Source organism: Falco naumanni, chromosome 9, assembly GCF_017639655.2.
Source record: "Falco naumanni isolate bFalNau1 chromosome 9, bFalNau1.pat, whole genome shotgun sequence".
NCBI classification, from domain to species: Eukaryota; Metazoa; Chordata; class Aves; order Falconiformes; family Falconidae; genus Falco; species Falco naumanni.
The window spans coordinates 19,769,722-19,792,667 of record NC_054062.1 but is presented as its reverse complement, the minus strand read 5'-3'; the positions used below and the strand labels follow the sequence as shown (position 1 = coordinate 19,792,667).

Below are 22,946 nucleotides of genomic sequence, written 5' to 3'. Positions count from 1 at the left end.
AACAAGCAAGATTACACATCTGACCAATATTTTTCAATTTGTTCTCAATATATGTGCAATAAAAGCTTCAGCTTACAGGGAGAAAGAATTGCAGAAAACCCGCAAAACACATTTGTACAAGGAAAAAAAGCCTATGCACAAGCCTTCAGTTAAACATCAGTACCATTATGTCATTGTGATATAATATTCTAGTATTGAGGACCAGCGAAACTAGTTTGAAAATTAACAGAAGAGTTTCTAGCATATTCAATGATGAATGTGTTTGAGATCTAAAAACTAACCTTAACGCAATGAACCGAAACCATGTATTCTTTAAAAAAGCTTAACTACATTTTGAATTACAAAAATCTGTTTCCACATGAGTATTTATTATCTCCCATTCAACAACGGCTTATCTTCAAGTATCCACTACTAATTAAAATACTAGCACTCAGACTACCTGAAATCCACTTTAATTTAAATGTGTCTTTCTTCTTCTATTAGTATCACATAATACTATAATGCATACTGTTTAATTAACAAGGCTAAAGTAAAGGCTAAAATTTTATGTTTAACTAAACTTAAAAGTTTGGCTATTTAAGCAGCATGGAAACCTTACCTGCCTGTGTCTGTACAGCAGCAAACAGGCAACAATGTGTGTAGACATCACAGCACAGGACTTGTTAGCAGCTAGAGGGAAACAAGATAAACTGGTTAGAGACCTGAGAAGTGCAGAACATCATTACAAATGAAAGAGTACTCATTATTTAAAAAAAAAGAAGTGATATTGGCATAGACCTGTACCTTCTGAATGAAATACAAAGTGTATCATGTCTATATAGTAACAATATTAATCAATTAACTTGAACTAAGAAGGCTGAGTAAAGCTTAAATGTTTACTAAGCTAAGTACTGTTTTGCATGCATCTCATATCACAAATCACAGATCTACTGACTGAAGCATACACCATACAATCTATAAAACCTGGCAACAGTGGTTCATGCATACAGATGAGTTAATGTGAGTACGGTCTTAAATAATGCCGTTAACTTCTGCATTAAGTTCTTCTGCAATAACCTCTCATACGAAGTGATAAGAAATCAGCATATCAGCATGACAGTCAAACACTTCAGAGTACAGCAAGTTCAGCATACTAGTCCAAGGAATACAAAAGTTAACAAAGCAATCAGAATAAAAAGCTTGTATTTAATCAGAAAGAGGCGGGAGGGAGGGAGGCAGAGGATGGAAAATTGTCCAAAGAGCATCTCAAGTCATGAAATGATCACTCGATTGGAGGGAATTGGGAAAGCACAACATTGCATGAACTAACTTACTGTTTGGCAATCAGCAAAACATAACAGGCAGCTGATAGTCATAGTGTAACACTTACTGAACAAAATATGCTCAGCCAAGTTGGATATCAGCTCTCTTCTGAAGGGTTCACTGGTGATATCCCTGGAGCTGGGCAGAGAGGCCTCTGTACCTTCATCCACAGTACCATTAGGTCTGAATACAGAATAAAAATTCACATTATGACATTTAGATTTTGATCAAAATGTAAAATAATTTGGAATAACATTTTTTTTTTTAATACACTAACTGAACTACAGTGCAAAACATCACTACGCAGTCTGGTAAAGGCACAAAAATGTTATGCATAACAAGCTCCACAAAAATTTTAGTATCTACCAACTTCTGATTATTTCTTCACACTAAACAACAATCCCAGCTAAGACTATCAAAAGAAAAATCACAACCTTGTCCTACGGCTATTCATGACTTTGCCTTTACATCACTTGCATGTCACTCCTCTCTTCCCTTCAGTGAATATGAAAACAGTAGATTAAGCAAATTGCCTAAAAGGTAGTTTCCAGCCCAGTCCCCTGTACAAACTAGAAATGGATCTTTGTACAGATCTACAACTTTCTAAAGACAAATGGTTGTCTCTACTAGAACCACACAGGGTTGTACATGTCCAGAAAAGACCTCGACTAAAATGTGTATCTGTGTAATAAATGCAGATCTAGCCCTTGAGCACAGTTTTGCAGTTCTGAGTGACAGTCACCTCCTTGAGTAAGGGGTACTCACTCCCAGGTCCTATTTACTTTGGAATTATACCAAAACCTACTTGAAATTTTTCTGATGTTTAAAACCAAATCCTTCATTTTTCATTGTGTCATTTTTTCCCTAAGTTATTCCATAAAATGTAGGCAAACAGAGGTCATTAAAATAAAAAAAATAAAAAAAGGAAAAAAGGAAAAAAGCCTCCTCAAGCTTAAACAGAGCTTCCCCGAAATAATGCAACTCTTATTATAAATTGCAGTTACAATTGTCTACATTTGTAGTTTTTCTATACACAATTAGATCACCCTTGAGGAGTTCAAGCAGTGCTCAGAATGTAGTGCAGAACACTAAAAAGACAAGCAAACAAAAACCCCTAACTTGTCCTCCCTCTCCCCAGCACCCAAACAAATCTCTACCTTGATGGAAGTATAGCCGGTAACAAAGCTTGTTCCAAAGAAAGAGGAGCAGGCACAGGTTTTTGGCTTTGGCTGTTTACGTATTCCTGTTAAGAGAAGACTTGTTATTTTTTTGTACTTTTCCCACCCTATTCTTGCATTCAACTGGTATTATTATTTTATGAAAAAGGCCATTATTCAAAAATTCAACTGTGATTAAAAATAGCTCACGCTAAAAGAGCAGTAATAAGGTCAAAGAAATTAAAAGTTTTCAACAGTTTATTCACTTCTGATTTTATTTGATGAAAAGGCAGACTTTCTACTGCAAGGAATCTGTACTTCATGAAAAACATTGCAATAAAAACAATGCATAACCCCTGTCAGCACCCTGCTGGGAACAACTCTTTTGTGACTAGCTTCTCCACGATTAAATTAATGAGAACTGCCTTCATTAACATGAGTGAAAGCAAAGTCTAATACCCATTCAGAAGCAACACTGTAATTATTACTTGCTTCTTTCCTCAAACACCAGGATAAGGAGCTTCTCCAAAGGTAAACCCTAGCATAGAGACTCCAGTTGCAAGACAGACCCCTCATAGTGCCACAAACTAAAGCACCCAGGAAGCAGGCAAGGTACTACATGCTGGGAATTCTTGAATCCCAAATTTCTCAAAAGCCTCTCTTTACAGTTTAGCATTCACATTATTCTGTTTTCAGGACGCTGTGTTCTTTCAGTTGCTATGAAGACTGATGTGGGAAACTAAAGAGCCACTTAACCTGCTGGTCAGGAAAACAGTTTCCTCCCAGGAAAGCTGCTTAGAAGACTCTCACAGCCAGCTCACTCTCTTCTGCTCCTAAGCCTGTGCTCACAGGACTGCAGACACTCAAAATTAACCCCCAAAGCTCAGTCTCCTTCAGAAAAACCTGCAGCAACATAACTACCTCGATTTAAAAATAGTTACGCTTCTGCAAATCTTAGTTAGGCATACTTAAACGATGTGTGTCATTTATTATCTTTCTGGAGTACAAAAATGAATACACATACAAATGAGACCTGACGGAGGCTGCTAGGAAGGTAGAGTGATTAGCATTTCACTAGATTAAGTGGGCAGATAACCTTCTTTTCCTTATACTGATCCAAGAACAATTGCTAACTCCCTACCAAGAATAGCCCAAGCCTTCTCCTTTGGAAGTGAATTAACATCTTTTCCCTACTACGCTAATTATAATGCAGCGCAGACAGTCACAACAATTTCATGCTGTGGTAATTGAACCCTCCAAAGCTCTCCAACCCACTGCTTTTCTGAGAGAAGTAGGGCAGAAAGAAGAACACCTAATTAATTTGAATAATGTTCTAGTAGGTTGTTGTTACAGTAATTAATCTTATTAAAGTCACACTAAAAATAAGGTATAATGTAGCAGAACACAGATTAGTGAAATGCAGATAAATTGGGTATTAGTACTAGCAGATTCTGCAGAGAACAGGGAAAAAAATAAAAGTGAAGGTACATACTACTGCACGACACAACAGTATTTGGTGAACTACTGTAGCTAATGGTTGTGTAAACTAACAACAAACCATGACTTTCAAAGAATATGCAGATTTTTATGATACATTACCCATGATACTTTTATAGCTACTAATTTGCTTAGCAGTTTTTAAAATCCAGTGACATAAATGCCCCTCCTCAACAACAGCGTAAGCCATTAAATCACTTGAAGGAAACATAATACTGTTCTCCAGTTTTAACTTCAAATGTCTCCTTCAAATGTTTCATCTCTTCAAATGTCAAACAATTTTAAAGACTGTTTGTTAAAATAAAACAAAGCTCCCCAGTAAGAATATTGACACCATTTCAAAACTAACATAACCCTTTATATCAACTCAGAGACTATTTCAGCTTAACACAAACATGTTCAAAGACTCACACATTCAGCAAAACAGGGATGCTTTTGTCCCATTGAAATGGGCTTCAGGAGATAATGCTAACGATGACAACCCACAAGGAGAAAAAAAAATAAACGTGTCCCACTATTGAAACATCAAAAATGTCAAACATTCAAAAGAATCCTCAAAATATCAAACTTACTTTTAAGGAAAACGGTTGTGCAAAGTCTACTCGGACACAGCCGTAATTCTTCCGCAGCATTCTGAAGACTCCTCTAGCTATACTCCAAAGACTTTCATTCTTCTTCGGCTTGCCCTGGAAAAAAATAGGTAGTTGTTCTGGGTTTTTTTCCTCATTTGCAATTAAAAGGTTATGTTTAGAATTAAAATGCATGCAACAGCAGACAAAGCAAGCCCAAATCTTTAGGCATACCTCGTAAATTCAAGTATATCTACAGAACTACTTTTTCCATAGATATCCACTTGAACATACTATTTGTTGTGTCATGAATTTGCATTTAGAAGTCTGTCATCTGTACCTCAGCAGTCTCCATCACAGAGGTTTTGTGATTCACACACTCTTCAACACTAACACCAAGTACATGTGACAGAAGACTACTAGGACATTATTTAACTACGTAACATATTGTCCTGCATATAAACAGAAAATTTCCTAGGCAAAACAAGTTGTTCATTTGCTCTTACCAGCTGTTCACTGTTATAGTGACCTTCAATTATACGATCATAAGAGATTCCCACGGGTATAATTAGGACGTCAGGAGTAGCATTTGAGAAGAGAGCATCCACCACCACAGATAAAAGACCTGCTCTAGCTCCAGATGCCTTTCCACTTCGAGACCGTGTGCCTTCCAAGAATATTTCTAAAAACTGCTGCTGTCTCAACAATTCTTCTATGTGCTGAATACAAAAGGATTGGAAAAGAGGTAAAAATAAGTATCTAATTATACCGGCAAATTCACATTTGAAATATACTGTCAGTGACCATTTCTTTTTTAAAACATTGGAAGACCATGAGTTGGCATGAATACAAGTGAAAACAAAAAAGTAATAATTAATGCCTGACACAAACCCAGACCAAAGTGCCACTGAATTTGCATGAATATACAAGCAGTATAATGCCATTTGTTCAAGAACAGCATCTCTAGCAGCAGTTGATCCAGCTGATTTGCATATGCCTCTCCTGATTCCTCATCACACCCCATCTTCCAAGACTCAAATACAGCTATTATACTGCAAGGCCCAAGGGATTACACCAACCCATCATAAACAGGGACTTCCATTAAGTTAACAAAATCAGTGTAGATATGTCCCAGTACAAAATAAATTGGAGAAACAAGGCTTAAGTTTAACATTAATTCAGAGAGTATTAATTCCACTTTCTTTAATAAGGATTACACAAGGTGAAAATCTGCTTGTCCTCAAAGGTGCTGGGCATTCAATCTTTTTTTCTATATGCTAAAAATTTCATACAAAAACGTATACTTTTTTTGCAGCATGAAACGCAAGACAAATTCAAAGCAGTAAAAAACATCCCCAGACTGATGGAACTCACTTTGCCTCTTGCCACCCAACTGAAACACTACCTGTATAAAGACAAGAAATACGTACCACGTAGAGCAAAGCTCTGTAGAGGAAGTCCTTACGACCATCAGGACTCTGATCTAACTTTCGACGAATGAAAAATCCACCTAGCTTGCGGATCAGTGTGCTACACAATAAAGAAGAATTACACTCATCAATTTCAGTTTGCAGGAAACTACTACATGTCCAGCACAAAACTCCTAGCACACAACAGGAACTGAAATGACTAAAATTCTCAAAAACGAAACCATATTACACTATCTGCACATGATGGGACCACACGAGTATTACTCTGTTTAACTTAAGCAGGCTTCTCTACACTGTCTTGCTGCCTTTCACCCCCGGGACAGACAACTTACCTCTGCAGTGACCTGGCTGGGAGGCTGTGGTACACGGAGATGCTAGTGACCCACGTAACAGCTGACCCAGGCTGGCCCAAGCCTGTGCCGTGCTGCACATACAGCACAGCCTTCGCGCCCACACCGTGCTGCACAGTCCCGTGGCCACGGGATCAGCTCAGCCGGCCAGTTCTGACAGAGGAGCCTGCCAGCAGCTCCCACTGGGCACCAGCAATTACACCACCTGCGCAGCCTTGCCTTTATCTAACCATGCAGCAAAAAGTTCTCATGAGAACATCCTTTCTGCCTGACAGAATAAATGATGAATAGAGGTTTTTCCTCTAAGAAAATCCTATACTAGCTCAAGTGACTGAAATGGGGTAACCTTTTCTGCAGAAAAGGGTGCGCACAGAATGCAGCGTGCGGAGGGAGGCCTGCTGGATGCTGCACAGCTCGGGGTTCCCAGCGTCTAAAGGGATGTTAGATTACTTATGCTAGTCTCTCTTTCTTTTATACTGCTAGGCCTAACAAATAGCATTGGAATTAATACTTTATAGAGTCTGAATGCCTTACTGGGATCATTCACACCTACCAGTGCAGAACAATCTCTAAGTTAGGGTATCCCCCTTCTTTCATTTCCTGCAATATCCAGCGGCTTTTCAGAAAAAGTTATCATTTTATTTTTTGAGTTATCTCCAAATTCTGCCTCACAGAAACACTACCTAACAGACCTTGGGTTCTTCAGCCACCAGAAATGTAATTTAAACACAGACTAAACTGGAGTACTTTCCCACAAAGTATTATTCACTCAGCACTGTTACCACCCAGTAGCCAGCTCATTAAACTTCATGAAGAGTGGTCCATTTACAACACTTTTCCACATACTCATCTTTCCTTAGTCACCTACCCACTTTGAGACTCCAAGAAGAAAGGAATATCCTTCCTTAACCTACTGAGGTTATGACACAGTTTCTCAGAAGGATTTTATTATGCTGTCTCTCTGAGCATGTAGTAGGAACCAAAGAAGTTCTACATGATGGCCCAATAATACTCAGACTATACTTGGACAAAAGATATATAGCACAATAGGTCACCTGAAGATCTCCCACCTCAGTCTTTTCCAGATAAGAACAGGTTATTACCTGAAGATGGGGATGTTGAGATTGTTCCCTGCAGCAATGTAGGGTGCTTTGATGTTATGGCAGAAAAGAATGAATGTAAGGAGCAGGTAGTCAATGTGGGATTTGTGAACAGGCAAGAAGATGAGAGGCAAATTCATCTATGGTGGGGAGAAGTGGAAAAAAAGAGAGAAGACAGATGGTAAAAAAGGCATAATATTAGTCCTTCTTAAAATCCATCATTGAGATTTCTAGCATCATATTATCAGAACCACCATATTATCAGAACCAATGCTAGTTTCTGCTTGTTTGTTTACTTCTGGTTTTCATTCAGCTGTGACTGGGAGAACATTACAGTCAACTGTACTTCTTAATTTTCATTGACTGTAGCTTTCAGTTGTATTCATTACATTAACAATGATTAATACTCCCAGTTTCTTCAGACTCACAGTACTGAGACAACAATCAAACAATTAAAGGGATATGGCCAAATCATCAGTATCACCAATGTACTGCTGTTTCTTAGATATCAGCAAGGCTCTATGAAGAGTGGGGTTCCCAAACACTGTAATCAAAAGGTAACAGAAAACAGTAAGAACCTTTTCTGTTTCGTTTATCTAATCCATCTTTCTAAGGCGAACCCTGCAAAAAGAATCAATTCCTTTGAGTGTAAAGAAAATAGAATCATGGAATGGGTTGGGTTGGAAGGGACCTTAAAGGTCATCTAGCTCCAACCCCCTGCCACAGGCAGGGACACCTGCCACCAGACCAGGTTGCTCAGAGCCCCATCCAGCCTGGCCTTGAACACTGCCAGGGATGGGGCACCCACACCTGCTCTTTGATCAATTTCAATAAATACTGAAGGACTGGGAACAGACTGCTAGTAAAAACCAGGAAAAGTTTATTTCTTAAATCTTTTTATTCCAACTTAAGGTAAGAATGAAAAATCCTAAACAGATCTACTAATTTATAACTGGCTGCCTCAGCACAGAAAAAGAAATAATGCTGGATGCAGGTTATCTGAGGTAATCATTCAGCCTGATAGTTAAAATTTGATCCTGAAACAAAGGTAAAACCAGAGTTCACGTAGTTTTTTAGGTTACACAACTCAAAGAGCATTGCATGTAATTAAAAACACTATTTCACAGATATGAGAGAGTTCTATCTATCTACAATCTGATACCATACAGACTTAGCAGAACTCTCCTAAGAAGAGGCAGTGATGTAAACATTAACAGAAACTACATCAGCAATCTATCCTACTAGATTCTTTCCCACCCTCCCTTACCTCTGTTGCTGCTTTGACCATTTCTATTTGACCTCTGTGGATCTGAATATTCCAGAAAAAGCTGTTAAACAACTTCAGTAACACCCAGCCAGTCAACCTGAAAAAAGAACAAACACAACTCAAAAAACTTCATTCATTTCTGCCTCCATTTTATAATGCTTGTATATGACTAAAAGCAAAGCCATAAAATCTGATTACTTCATATTCAAACAAAATTACTATAAATCAAATCGCATAACATTTTTTACCTATCAGCTAAGCCACGGTTAGTAACCACATTTTAGCCTCCTGCAGTTATGACACAAAACTTGTTAGCATAAACCTCAGTGAAGGCTGTTCAAAGGGCACAGACCACTTTACATACGGGGCAAGTTAATGGAGCTCCTGTGATCAGTTCTAATTAGCTAAGCTAGTTAGGTGACAAGCATGTCTGGTCTTGTGGGGGAATTTAATACAGCTAAAAACCGGAGGGTTTGCATCACAGAATTTGGTGAAAGGGACTAGGAACATGACAGAGGCAAATTCATCCTTAGTAGTAAAGGTAGACACCACAGCAGAAGGTTTTTTTTTAAAGACAAGACTCTGTCTGAGATATTTATAACTACAGATTATGATATTCAGTGGGATACAGGAAAAAAGGTCTTTCACAGTCTAAGATGCTGCAGCTAGCTGCTGTCGCTCGTATCAGTCTGAAACAACAAAACATACTAATACTGGTCTAAGCTTTAGCACCAAACGTAGTTTCAGGAGAAAATAAAAACAAAACTAAAACAATCTGTCTGTATTTAATCTTATCATAAGACTTATCCCTTGAAAAGGTGGAGGGTTTCTGCTCCATCTGAAAATGAAAAGTAAGTACCACTTTATTAGTTAACATTAGAAAAGGGATTTTTATGAAGAATGTATTATTTTTTAGAATAATTATTCATGAATAATGTGTTACAAGCTCTGCTAGTGTAATACAGAGAGCTTGGCTGTCCTTCTACCCATCAACAATACTGATGAGCCATTTTTATTACCTGATTAAAGCCGGTGACACATTTGCTACCATTTCCTGCAGAATCTTCCTAGCTTTTTTCTTCACTTTGTTGATGGCTTTGGGATCCGTTTGAGCAAAACTACCTGGAGCACTTGGTTCAGAAGCTTCATCTACAATGGCCTTCTGGACTCTAACATTAAAAAGTAAAACTTATGAGACAGTCCTGCAACAAAAGAGTTCAAGTCACAGACAACTACTGCTGGGAATGAGCTGCATATTACTATAGGAGTAACTTGCAGGCATAAAAGAACATGCACGCTGAAGTACTGCATACTCCAAATGCACAGAATTTAATTCAGTAGTTTTCTAAGCTCTGATTAAAAAGGTGCATGACGGATGAACGTTGACCATATAAAAGAGTTTGTACACAGTTCACAGGTATGATATTAAGTGATTTGCCAATTTTCAGAAACAGTTAAGTGAGGTTAAAAATGCAGAAAGAAGAGCTGAAATCTCCTGGTTTTCAGTATTTTTTTTCCTGCCATGGCAATTTCACTTACCTCAAACAGATTTATGCAGTTGCTATTCTGCACTTCTACAGTATATTCCTCCTTGAATTCTCAGTTTTACAAAGTGTAACTAGATTTTATAAAGGCTAAGAAAGATTAAGTGGTCTAACACACCATAACTATGGCACAACACAGTTTGCTTTACTTTTCCAAAGCAATACTATCATCTACAGATGGGACTTGAACATTAAAAATTCAGGAGAGTTAGGAATGTTAATGTAGGCAGTGCGTGCCCTCTGACAAAAGCAGACTCAAGGAGTGGGCATGCGGTTGAATTTCTTTGTGTCCATGGGAAAACTGACACCTTAATAGCTGATCAGGGGCTCAACGTCCCACTTACAATGCAGTATATGAAACACAAAACAAGCTGCACAAAATAAAGGGTGGGTATTTTATGCCATAGCCTTTACCCAGTTTTGCCTCATGCTCTGGGTGTACACTCAGGGTACTCTGAAATGCTGTTTTCCTCTTATTTCTGAAACACTGTCAATTTCCAATGGCTGCAGTGTGACTTCAGTCCCATGTATTTACATTAACCAGTTAAACAAACATTTGAAAAGTTACCATGCCGCAATTTGTTTTCCTGTGTACTCTCTGCTGTCCACCCACTATTATCACTCATTTGGAGATTCATAATTCCTAATCCCCCCTCTTTTACTATTCAAACAGAAATTGCAAACTACAGTCCTGAAAGGCTGTGCTGCAGATACTGTATCTTCTAATGTTTTAAATAATCTGATTTTCAAAACCTGCCATTTCCAAATTCTTAAACCATATTATAATGTATCAGTCATTAAAAAAAAAAAAGTTTATTTTGCATTATCTTACCTGCTGTTATTCAGCACATTTTCTGTCAGATTCTTGGCAAACATACCCTTATGAACATCCCTCTCTTGCACAAAAAGGACATAACAAAAGCGTCTTGCAAGCCACCCTCTGTACCTGCAAAAATATGAAGGGTGTTTGAGTGTGACCCTCAAAACACTTCACTGCCAGAAAAAAGAATATTGACCACCTGAAAATACAATTAAGGAGCAAAAGTAAATCAAATTTTATGAAAGGCTGCCTAAGGTTTTTGTATTGTCTAGTAAATTGCCAATATGTTAAGTTATGGGTGAAACAACTGATGTGTAATGTAAAATATCTGAGACAACTGGGGTCTGCATTACTTCAATTCAGGGTGACAGTGGCCTTAAAATATCCATAGTATCACAGGAAAGCAGTGACAAACCAGCATATACATTTTGTCTGTCCACTGGAACAGACTCCCCGGCCCAGCCAGGACAAAAGGAGAGAGAAGCAGTGCTGATTTCAGATCCAGTGACTTTCCACTGAGGAACGTAGATGCCCAGCTAAGAGGTTTGCCCGCTTCCTCAAGAAACAGACTCTTCATGGGAAAGTTACTCACATTGTACACACAGAGTAAACTCTCACAGACACTCCTGAAAATATGTTTGCATTAGCCACCAACACTAAAAACACTATTTTCATAACCTTTTCTTCCAGTATTTTTAAACACCCAGCCCTATGTGCTCCTATGTACCTTGTACTTCCAAGGTTTTAACAGGAGCAGAACCACTGAATAATCGGTAAATCTCTCTATGCATTCAAGTGTTTAAGTAAGGCAACTTAACTTATGTGGCCAGTCTCTTTTAAATAAACCCTGTCCTCTACTATCTGGATCATATAAGCAGCTATCACCTGAGAAAATGTTATTTTTCACAGTTTTCTTAACAGTACAGAAGATGCACGTGACACAGGAAAGGCTAGAATCCAGTTCCCAACAATGAATATTCACTGCTATTTTGTCTCCTGGCCACCCACACTCACCAGGCCAGGACTAGACTAGACTAGGCAAGCCACCACACATGAGGGTCACTCCACAAAGCAAAAAAAGCCGGGACCCCTGAACAGCAGAGCTGATGCGATGGGGCAGAATTAACAGCTAGAAGAAGAAATTAAGTTCTGGCCATTCCTAAGACCAGAACACTCAGTATTATGCAAAAACTCTGTCCTGAAGTCTGCTGCTGCAATGCACTGCTAATGCTCTACCAAGTGTCCCAAACTGAACTGGCGGCAATGCTCATGTTGCTTTCCATGCTGGAGTGTCACCAAGGTCCCACTCCTTGTTGTCACCCGAGTAACTGATCTTGGCTGTTAAACCTCCCTACCACATTTCAGTAAATTTATATGTGTTAAAACCAGCTAGGAAAGATGAGAAGGAACTTCTGCACTGCAAAAGGCCACTTGCGTGATAATTAAGATGAGTGCACATGCACCAGCCACCAGCACAGCCTGCCTGACATGTAACAGTTATACATATATTCAGTGCATCTCAAAGGACAATGAATCTGACTATTCATGCTGTCAGTAAAGTAGACTGGTGACTCTGCCTTAATTGCTTTTCCATTTTCCCCTTCTCATCAGAGTTTGAGAGCCTTATTGATTTTTCTAAAAAGCAAAGTTGAGGATATGCTTCTTTCTGACAACAATTTTGGCAACTATGAACACATCATCACAGCAGCATACAGTTATTGCAGGGATATGTCAAAGTATAAAGGCTTATACATTCATTTTACAGCTTAGATATGATGTAGCATAATTAGAAAAAAATGTTTTCTAATCATGTAGCAATGGTAGAAGACAAAACCCACGCAAAACAGACCCAGCGAAGATATAATGTAAAACTGACATGTTCACACCTCAGAAAAAGGCTGTGGTAACATCTCAGTGCTGGCACGATACGCTTGCAGTTAAAGAGAATGCCTCTTGCTTTCTAAGGCCAAGAAACTGTGACTATATAACCCCATGGGACCTCATAACTTCATTAATATTTGTCAGTTTCCAGACTATAATGACATTCTGAGCTAAAGGCATTTTATTGCAGAATAATTCATTAACCTGCATTTTGATGCCCTTGTATTTTTAATTTAAGGAAGTCTGACCGTTCAAAACCATTCAAACAGAGTTTTGAAACTAAAAAAAAAAAAAAAAAAAGTTAAATTGCTATTTCTGTTATTTCTCTGTACTCTAAACTACAAGCTCAACTCTTAAAAAAACATAATTAATTCAAATTGAAGAAAGAACAGCCTCTAACATTAGCTTCCTCCCTCTCGAGCACAGCACAATGCTGCCTTTCTTCCACTGAGACACTTTGGCTCATTTCTTTCAGGCTTCTGGCCTCTCTTTGTTTGCTCTGACTCTATGACAAACGCTGCAGGACCTGCTTATGCTAATGAATACTGTAAAAACTTCAGCAAGCTTTCTTAACTTTTCAAAGAACAGAATAAAGATTTTTGTATACTTTCTCTATCTTCATCCCAGAACAGAAGTTTTATTTCCAGTAGAGCAAAGATCTATCATGGGTTTTAGGTCATATACACCGTTCTACAGGAGCTGCACTCTGCCACTGAGGCAGAGACAGTCTCGCAAGACATGTTCAGGTCTAATTGTCATTAATGATAATAGTCAACGCCTAAATTGTGAGCCAGATCTGCTCTGTAAATTAAAATGCAGCCTGAAGTCATTCTTAAGCATGGGAATAAAATGGCTCCTCTCTCAGCATTATGCTGTGGATGCTGCCATTTGCACTAAAGGAGAAAGGATATAAACATGCTCTGCTTTTTGTGAAACAGGTTTGACCCTTACACTCCTTGTCTATAACCCCAAAGGATTTTGCCCAGCTCCCAGATACATGCAGCCAGATTTAACAAGTACATTACTTTCCTGAGTTCAGCACCAATTCCTGCATTTTAGGACAGCGACATACATTCACTCAGTCCAGACTATCCTGGAGATTTCCCTGCCATATGATCAGAACACATGAAATTTTAAAAGCAAAAGAAAGACTTGCTACATTACCTTGTATGTGTCTCATTGATATATATGACATTACGTAGACCCAAAGATGGAATACTAGCATTGAAGAAGTTATCCTGTAAAACAAAGTAAAAAAAGATTGGTGGACTATTTCATTACGTAAGAATAGCTGTGCCTGTACATTCAGCATAACATTTAAAATAATGCAATGTTTTTCACCTCTATTACAAACAAAACCCAAAGCAGAAAAGTGCTGAAAGTGCTGAACTGCTTATAAAGCACATAAACTGTTCTGAAATGAAAATAAAATTCAGAAAGTCACTATTCCAAATTCCAATACTTTCAAACTACTCTGTAGGCTTTACCGCATACAAAACCAGTTGTATTCTTCAATTCAGGATATTTTATCATATTCTGATGTAACATAAACCAGGTCTTGTCAAAATACAGAACTCATCTCTGAGACAGAACTTTATTAAGCTACATTTGGCATTTGTGTAATCACGAGCCTTTTGACACTCTGCCTGTGACACGCAGTTTGCCAGCAGATCACGCATCACCTAACGGCAGCCCAAGGGTCAGGATATCCATCCATGGTTAGGTGGCAAACCTCCACATTCCTCCTCTGCCTGAACAACAAACTCAATCCAGCCTTCTACGTCCCTGGTATAGACTCTGCGTGCCAGGCTATTAACTGTTCTGGGATGAGTTTGGGTGCAGTTCCACTTGGATAAGCAAATATTCCTTCGCAGGAAGACCTAAACTTTAATCTTCCATATACCAGCGGAGTACCTTGACCGAGAGGCTGGTTTCTTTCTGCCCAAGTAATATTTAATTATAAAACTGATAACATGCCAACAGTGAATTGCAGCTAAAACCACTGGGACTGTGCATGTCAAGGAAGACAAAAACAGGACAGTGAAGGAGAAAGATGGTTACTAGCAACAGCACAGCTGCAGAACAGCCTCAACTACCAATTTTGCAATGGGAGTCAGGTAAGACTCTCATTTGTTTGTATTTTATTTAGGAAACATTATTTGTCAGAAATTTAAATATACGAATGTCCTATGTAATTTGCAAATCAGGTAGAAGTCACGTGCTACAATGGGAGCACAGTCTTTTGCCCCATGTTAAAGCATAACTGTGTTGTACATACAATCAACAGATTGTTGCTCTAGGCTCTTAAGAGGAAACTTCAAGGTAATACTAGTTTCTTTGACTGTTCACTAGTAATTTTTTGTATGCCTTAAAGCCGATGAAATGTTCTGGCAAAGAGAAGTGAAATTACTTGTGCTTCGTCTCCCCAAAAATCAGCAACAAAGTTAAGTACCACTGAATGCCCAAGTCCACTCCAGTGGTTATAACCTCGCTCTGTGAAATTCATCCTACAGCTGCATGTCATACTTTAGCTTTTTCTTACTTAACTCTTCCCTGACCCTGTGTCAGGCAGAGGATCTGGTTCTGTGAGACCAAGCGAGCCGATAACAGCATCTCCCTGCTGCCATGAGGAAGAAGCCCAGCTCCCACCACGACATCCTACGCTTTCCCACTGAAAACTACCCTTCACCTCTTAACTTGTACCACCTCTAGCACTCATCCCACCCCTCACCAAGCCAACCTCATTCAGGCAAGGCTGAAAACTAAGACAGCCAGACTAAATGAATAAATAAAGCAGGTAGTTTTCTGCTTGGTTAGTGAATTTGATCAGCCCCCAGGAAAGCAGGAAGGAAAATAAGAGGGAGAAGTAAGACTTCCCACTCCCAGCATCAGGAAACTGTTAGTTTGGCCAATGCATTTAAGGAAATGTCTCACTCATCCATCCCTTTTCCTTAAGGGAATTAACGAAACAAGCAGCTCAAAAAAAGCGAAATATCTGGCATCTAATGAGAGGAACTGGTTTGTTATTGTCTGCTGCAAAGATGGTGTTCAATCCCTGTGGCAGAAGGCAATAAAGGGCTTAATCCGGTCACGCCCCTCTCTTAAGTGGGATCTTAGGATAGTTCATTCATTTCTTATTAAATGAACAAAATACAGAGCAAGATTTTTATTTTTAAAGCACAATTCCCAGCTTGAGAGAAACAGCCTGATTACTAACAGACTGATTACTAAATGTATAAAGCCCTAAGCTGAGGATTCCCACACACCTTTTTACAAGTCAAAACACTTGAGTGTCTGTTAAATGTTGGCTCAGTTTATGTAATTGCTTGTCTTGCTGCCCACATCATATGTAGCCTTCACAAACATTTGGATTTCTATCCTACATTTGTATGTCATTGCTGCAATTTTCTTTTCTGGTATAGGAATAGAGTGAAATAATACATTTTCCCTGGTCAAAGGAATAGGCAAATTTTCGCTCAAGTCCAGCCAACCGTGGAGCTCAGTGCCGGTGTAACTGAGCACAATTTAAAGTCCAGGCTGTACACATAGTCAAATTACACGATAAGCTGATTGCAAACTATATTATGGCATTTATCAGCATTTTGCATCTTCAGCTTCTGGAAAGCCTGCCCAATGCAGTTCAATAAAGTTCACATTTTAAATCAGCTTGCGCAACCTCTCTAGAGCCACCATCTTGACACTGTTCCCAGCAGACAAATATCCTCACCATCGTAACTGGCACTCCTTGTTTCCAGGCTGGGCAGAGAAGCCAGGAATCAGCCAAGTGTAGAAAACCAACCTGTCTTCTCCATCACAGGATTGATCTCTTCAAGTTTGAGAGGACACGTATTGCTTACCCTCAAAACTGTATTTATTCTGTGGATGGAGAACTAAGCGTCCTAAAAGTAAGCCTTAACACTCTCATATGCACCAAATTCCTATTATTAATTTAGCAGAGCAGATAATTTTTTCCAAACAACTTCCTAATGCTAATTCTGAAGAGCTGGAATGTCGTTTAAGTTCACACTGAAAAGTGAGAGACAAAGCATCACAGTAAGTCTGTGTCATCCACTAATTCCATGACAAATACAACCAAAAACAAAGGTGAAAAACTATACTCCTTTATGAAGTAAGAACATTATGGCCTTAATTCTGAAGGCAGGAAAACTACTGATACTTCATTATGCTGCAACTATGCGTTACTGTCTAACATAATCCAGTCCATAATCTTCTTACCCGGCTCTGGGGAGTGCATACGTAGCAACATCGTCCCACAAATGGCCTTTTTCTGCTCAACAGGGTCTCCTTCCATTTTAAAGTGGCAGATCTGAAGAGAGTGGGCCTAGAATTACACTCTCCCTGCAGAATAAAAAGCACTATGTAAATATCCAGAAATAAAGTTTTCACATACCCAGTACAATGTAAGAGGAGTTACCAGAGGGGAAAAAAAACCAACACAAAAACCAAACAAAGAAACAAGCAAAGCACAATTACAAAAAACTAACACAAATTTTGCCAAGATTTTTCTAAAATAATTATTTCCAGATGATGTGATTTTAAAAAATAAAAGCAAAACCACAGTGTTATACTTATGTATCTTAAGCACTGTAGCTTTTACAGACACACAAAATTTTAAAATAAATAATAAATCTAATAAGAAACAGCAAGAAAGCTGTCAGCTGAGAAAAGTGAAAGAAATTAACAGTAAATTACACTCTCAATGGAAGGGTGCTTGTAATATGAGCAATGGGTTTTAAGCTTTAACTGGATATTACCCTGTAAAATTGCAAGACAACTGAATGTACGCAAACTATTAACTCTGTAGCCTCTTTCTTGGCAGTTTTACACAAAGTGATACGAAAAAGGAACAGCTGTGCGTTCTCCAATGTTACACTGTGTTTCTGAAGATTACAGAACCAAAATATCCAAAGCAACTGCATTCACAAAACACATTCTCTGCGTTAGAGCATAATGAAAATATACTTAACTACAATTTTTGTAAAGACATTGATTGTGCCCATTAAAGTCTACTGAACTATTGCTTGCCTGAGAATGAGCATTGGATTGCCATTTTCTGAGTTTATATTCCAAGTTTTTAATGAGGGAAGCTATAGAAACAAACAAAAAAAAAAAAAAAGCCAAAACTAAAATGTTGTTTAAAATAGCACATTTAAGTGGAAGAGAAGCAGGGTAGAAGGGTTGGAAAACACGAATACAGATTGCCACATACTCAGCTAGAAAGCCAGTGCAGTGAGAAACAACCAGAAAGGCAAAAGCAACACTGAAGACGCCTAAAACCTAAAATGTGCAGGTATCACATTTGGCAAGAGGTGTGAAATGACAATTATTCCAAGATTAAGCCTTTCACCTGAAATAAACAAGCATCCAGATGCTAAATCTGGCCCAATCCCTTCTCTGTCACCTTCTGTAATGCTAACTCCAAAATGAACCAGCTTTGTAACAATACCATCTTCCTTCTGCTTGCCTCCAAGCCCTGACTGAATTGGATACCACTTTCTTACAAAAACTCTTTCCTATCTCTTTCATCTTGCCTGCCTTTATCCCACCCTCTCACAGATCGGTCAGTTACCGCAGCTTGCTGTCCAATGCAACTTACATCTAGCTAGATAGAAAACCCAGCTGCCAGGACATCTGTCCTTTCCCTCAACTCTGACCATGTCTCCAACTCTTCCTCTGTATCGAGTTCAAACTCCTCCTCTCCAGAGCTGTGTCTAATTCTTCCTGATCTATGCTTCTAAACCAACCAGTACCAGCCCCGTCCCCATGTGGCTTTTTGCTCCACCCAGCCCCCTCTGCTCACTGCCCCCTTTGACTCCTCCAAATCCCAAGAGTCACTCAACAGAGGACACAGACTTTTAATAGACTCCTTATTTATATCCACCAATTTTTCTCTGCCTCCTGTATTGCATGAAAAGCTCCAGCTACAATGGCTACATGACCTACATACCTCTAGCTTCACGCTCCTTTTCACTCATGCATTTCAAACTACATCCTTCAGAACTGCTATGAGCTTACTGTTTGACTTTCTGTTTGACCCCAGCCTAGTCCAGAATGGGATTCTGCACATTTACTGGTATCTAAAATAATTAGTAACATCACACCAGAAGACAGTAAGACTATCAACTGGGTTTGACAGGGTTTTTCTTTTCTAGCAGCGTCAGTCTTTGGCACAGCACTGAACTCTTGGTTCCTCCTTACTTTTCAAGTTGAATTAAAACCAAACTGTATTATGCATGAGAGACATAAAGAACGGAGATAAAGCATCACAATAATAATAAAAACAGAAAGTCCACCTCTATCTTGAAGAAAAAGTAAGATAAATACGGCTAGTAAAATTCACAACTTTTACTTACCCATTCTTCACTGGAATGCTTACATCTACTGATGCTGCACTCTGCTGAGGTGGACAAATAGGAAACATCTATTGTTCCAAGGGACAAAGCAGTTTCATCCATGACACAAGAGTTGAACTGAAGATCAGAAGCTGCAAAATAATAACATACAGATGTACATACATATATATACACACACACAGGAACACACCTACAGACACGTGACTTCAGTGATGGGTATCTAGCAACAAATTAGCAAACTGGTATTTGTACACTCTTCAGTACAAGTTAGGTTCTGAAGCTGTTTCATTGCAGTCAGAAATCAGCGTGATTTTAATATGATAATAAAACCAGCGCATTCAACTTCCATAAGCAGGGCACACCAGCTGGCTACCTGCATGTCCACCTCTCCCTGCTCTTCTTCCCGTTACAGGTCAGTATAGTCCCTTTACGCTTCTTCACTGCAGTTTAAACCATTCAGCCACTTTCAAAAGTTTACTATTCCCTTGCACTCCATGACCTCAGTCTTTCATCATCTGCTTCTCAAGGACACCTGTTATCTACAAAAAATGTCATTAATGTTCGGTGCCAGCCCTACCTCACTGTATATTTCCCGAGTCTGGTCTAGCTGCAGTCCGATGGGTTTGCAAACCCCCCAGAGCAAGACGTGCACTATACAAAAGCACACCCCTAAATCCGAACCCGCTGCTGACATCAATGACACTACGGGCTTAAAAAGCAGGAGAGAAGTCTAAACTTGAGCTATTATTTTCAAATGGAAGTTTTACAGTTTGTATAATAAATGCAGTAAACCATTCTCCCCCGGCCAAAGAAAAAAGCAAGTAGGCCAAACGCATCAGAACAACTTAGCATTGCAGGGTGTATGGGGGGTGGGGGGGCTACGGATTGAGCGTGCTCTGTGACAGAGCCACGGGAGCAGCGATCCAGCATCCTCACCCATGGAACGGTCACCACCGCCTCTCCCAACTCTCACGGCGAACAAACTTGCACCGCGGCCGGGCTACGGGCCGCCCCGCACGGCCGCCGCTGCCCCCCCCCCCCCCCCCAAGGCCGGACCCGCAGCCCCCCGGGCGGGCGCAGCCCCCCCCGCCGTGCCCGCCGCAGCTCCCAGGGCCGGGGCCGCGCTGCCACCCGCACACCGACCGCACAGCCCGGTGCGCGGGCTGGCCTCGCCTCCTGGCTGGCCTTAGCACTCCATTCGCCTTTTTCTTCTTCTTTTTTTTAATTAATTAGTGCCCAGGCAAATTAATACCTAACCCACCCCATACACACAACAAAAAGGCTGACGAACACCTAAAGGGTGAAAGCAACGCGCGTTCTCCTGGCGCTCAAGGTGACCTTGGCTGCACCGGCAGACGTACGGGATGAATTAAAAAACAAATTAATAACCCCCCCATAATTAAAAGCCTCTTGGAGTAGCAGCCGTCTCGTACGTACCTCCGACAACGCCCGCCCCGCCGGTGCCGCCGCGGCGCTCAGGCAGCTACCGCGCTGCAGCACGGCATCTCCGGGGCCGCGGCGCCCCTCGCACGCTCACGGACCTGCGGCGGACAGCCCCCGGCCGGTGAGCGCCGTGCTGGCCGCGCAGCGCCCCCGGGCACCGCCGGCGCCCACTGCCAAGGGGCCGCCCCCGACCGCCGCCAGGGACGGGCAGCCACCGGCCCCGGAGCCCCCGCGAGGCCGGCCGAGCCCCCTCCCCGCCCCCGGCTCCGCGGCAGCCGCAGCGACCGGCAGCGCCGCCCCGCTCCGCCCGCGGGCACCGCCACACGCACCCCGGGCCGACCGCTGCCCCGCGCCACCGCCGGCTCCGCGCGCACCGCCGGCCGCTGCCGGGGCCCGCCCCTCCGGCCACGCGGCAGCCGCGCGCCCCGCCCCGCCCCGCCCCGCCGGCCCGGCCCCGGCCCCGGCCCGCACCGCCGGCGCCGCCGCTGCCCCCTGCCCGCCGGGCCGCGCAGCGGCGCCGCGCCTGACGCGACTTCCTGAGCGCCCGTCGCCATGGTGCGAGCCCGCCGCCCGCCTCCGCCCGGCCCCGGGCCCAACGCCCGGCCCCGGGCCCAACGCCCGGCCCCGGGCCCAACGCCCGGCCCCGGGCCCAACGCCCGGCCCCGGGCCCAACGCCCGGCCCCGGGCCCAACGCCCGGCCCCGGGCCCAACGCCCGGCCCCGGGCCCAACGCCCGGCCCCGGGCCCAACGCCCGGCCCCGGGCACGCCACCCGCTCCCCGGCGGCGCCTCCGCACCCCGCGCACCCGCTGCCCGGCCCGCCCTCCTCCCCGCTCTGGGCCGCGGCGCCCGGCGCGGCCACCGCAGAGGTTGGGGCACCGGCCGGCTGCCCCCCCGCGGGCCGCAGTTCCGCCGCGCTCGGGTCAGAGCTGCCCGGCAGAAAACGGCGGCGAGAGTCACGCCGAACCGCGCCCGCGGGGGCTGCGGCGGGGCCGCGCCGCGGTGCCCTCAGAGCAGCTGCGCAGGGCTGGGGACGGGTATCGATCTGCCCCCGGCCTTGCCGCAGTGCCAGCTGCCCTGCGCTGAGCGCAAAAGCAAATGTTGATTGAGATTGCTGCACCTCACCAAACACGGGCTGAGGGTATCTCTTGGCCTGGGCTATTTAAAGATCGTTTTTCTGTGGCTTAAGGCGAGTTGCGGGCCTGTGGAAAGAAAGGCTGGCGCCTGCGCTTCATTGCATGTCCGAGTGGTCAGCGTTACTCAAAACAGCACAGCACAGGAATAAAGTGACAAAATACAAGACATCGTTTCACACTAATGCAAATACTCTGCTTATAAATTTAAGTGACCCAAGGAGGTATTGTCCTTCTAGAGATCTCGCTTCTAGATGTCATTTTGGATTTACTACAAATGAGAATTAACTAAGAATTACAAATGCCTTTCACACGTAAGATGTGATAGACAGAACCCAAACTGCTACAAGCATCTGTGAGTTCCCTACTTCCCACAACTGAGCACGTCCCAGGCAGTATCACTGGGGCATTACAGCTGATACTTTACAAAGAGCGTTCTGCAATTTACCGGTCAGATGAGAGTTTGAATTTCCCCCCTTTGCAAGAAAAGATACTCTTCTTTTGTGGCGAAGTAGACTGGAATATAAGACGTCGACTTTTCAAATAAAAAAATGACTACAAGATGCAGCCCAGTGAAATGCACGACATTAAAAGTTTGTATTTCTGCATAATATACAATGCAACATTTGTGTATAGCAAAGCACCATTTTCTAGGGCATCACATTTTTATAAAGGACAATCTCTAATTGTATTTCTTAGAGCGCATTCATATTCTAAAGTTTCTCCCTGTTTTCTCATAATCTGGGCCAAGAATTTCGAATTTGATTAGCAGCTCTGTGTGTCAGTTGCTTGAAATAGTGCCAAACACCCACTTTCAAGTTTTGGTCTTGAAAAGCAACATAGCCAGAATCTTTGGTCACTTTTGAAATACAAGCCCATAACTGTCTAGCTTTTTAACAAAGCTTTAGACTTGATATCAATTTTTTCTTGCTTGCTGAAGGTCAGCTGGAAATGAGGGGATGGATTCTGTTTTCATCTGGGTCTACTGCAGCTAAGTGGATTTGTAACTGCTTTGCTCATCAGAGCCTAGCCCAAGAGGCAGTCTATATGGAAAAAAAAATACAGGTGGTTTTCAGAGTCA

At 41.8% G+C, this 22,946-nt stretch overlaps 1 protein-coding gene across 3 annotated transcripts in view; it reads right to left on the bottom strand.

The window, feature by feature from the left end:
• The window catches only part of GPAM (glycerol-3-phosphate acyltransferase, mitochondrial), a 32,718-nt gene extending 11,634 nt beyond the window's left edge, over positions 1-21,084 (bottom strand). For 2 of the 3 annotated variants that reach the window (XM_040605762.1, XM_040605764.1), the window contains exons 1-14: positions 20,729-20,923; positions 19,292-19,422; positions 17,154-17,276; positions 14,082-14,155; positions 11,049-11,162; positions 9,692-9,841; positions 8,673-8,769; positions 7,409-7,545; positions 5,956-6,055; positions 5,032-5,244; positions 4,529-4,642; positions 2,460-2,545; positions 1,370-1,485; positions 599-669 (exon numbers count right to left, since the gene is read on the bottom strand). In XM_040605762.1, coding sequence (XP_040461696.1) covers positions 599-669; positions 1,370-1,485; positions 2,460-2,545; positions 4,529-4,642; positions 5,032-5,244; positions 5,956-6,055; positions 7,409-7,545; positions 8,673-8,769; positions 9,692-9,841; positions 11,049-11,162; positions 14,082-14,155; positions 17,154-17,276; positions 19,292-19,393 — 1,497 coding nt within the window. In that variant the 5' untranslated portion in view covers positions 19,394-19,422; positions 20,729-20,923. Of the gene's footprint in view, positions 1-598; positions 670-1,369; positions 1,486-2,459; positions 2,546-4,528; positions 4,643-5,031; positions 5,245-5,955; positions 6,056-7,408; positions 7,546-8,672; positions 8,770-9,691; positions 9,842-11,048; positions 11,163-14,081; positions 14,156-17,153; positions 17,277-19,291; positions 19,423-20,728; positions 20,924-21,063 lie in introns of those variants that run through there. The other variant, XM_040605763.1, reaches the window with a different exon arrangement.
• Positions 21,085-22,946: the final 1,862 nt, after the last annotated feature.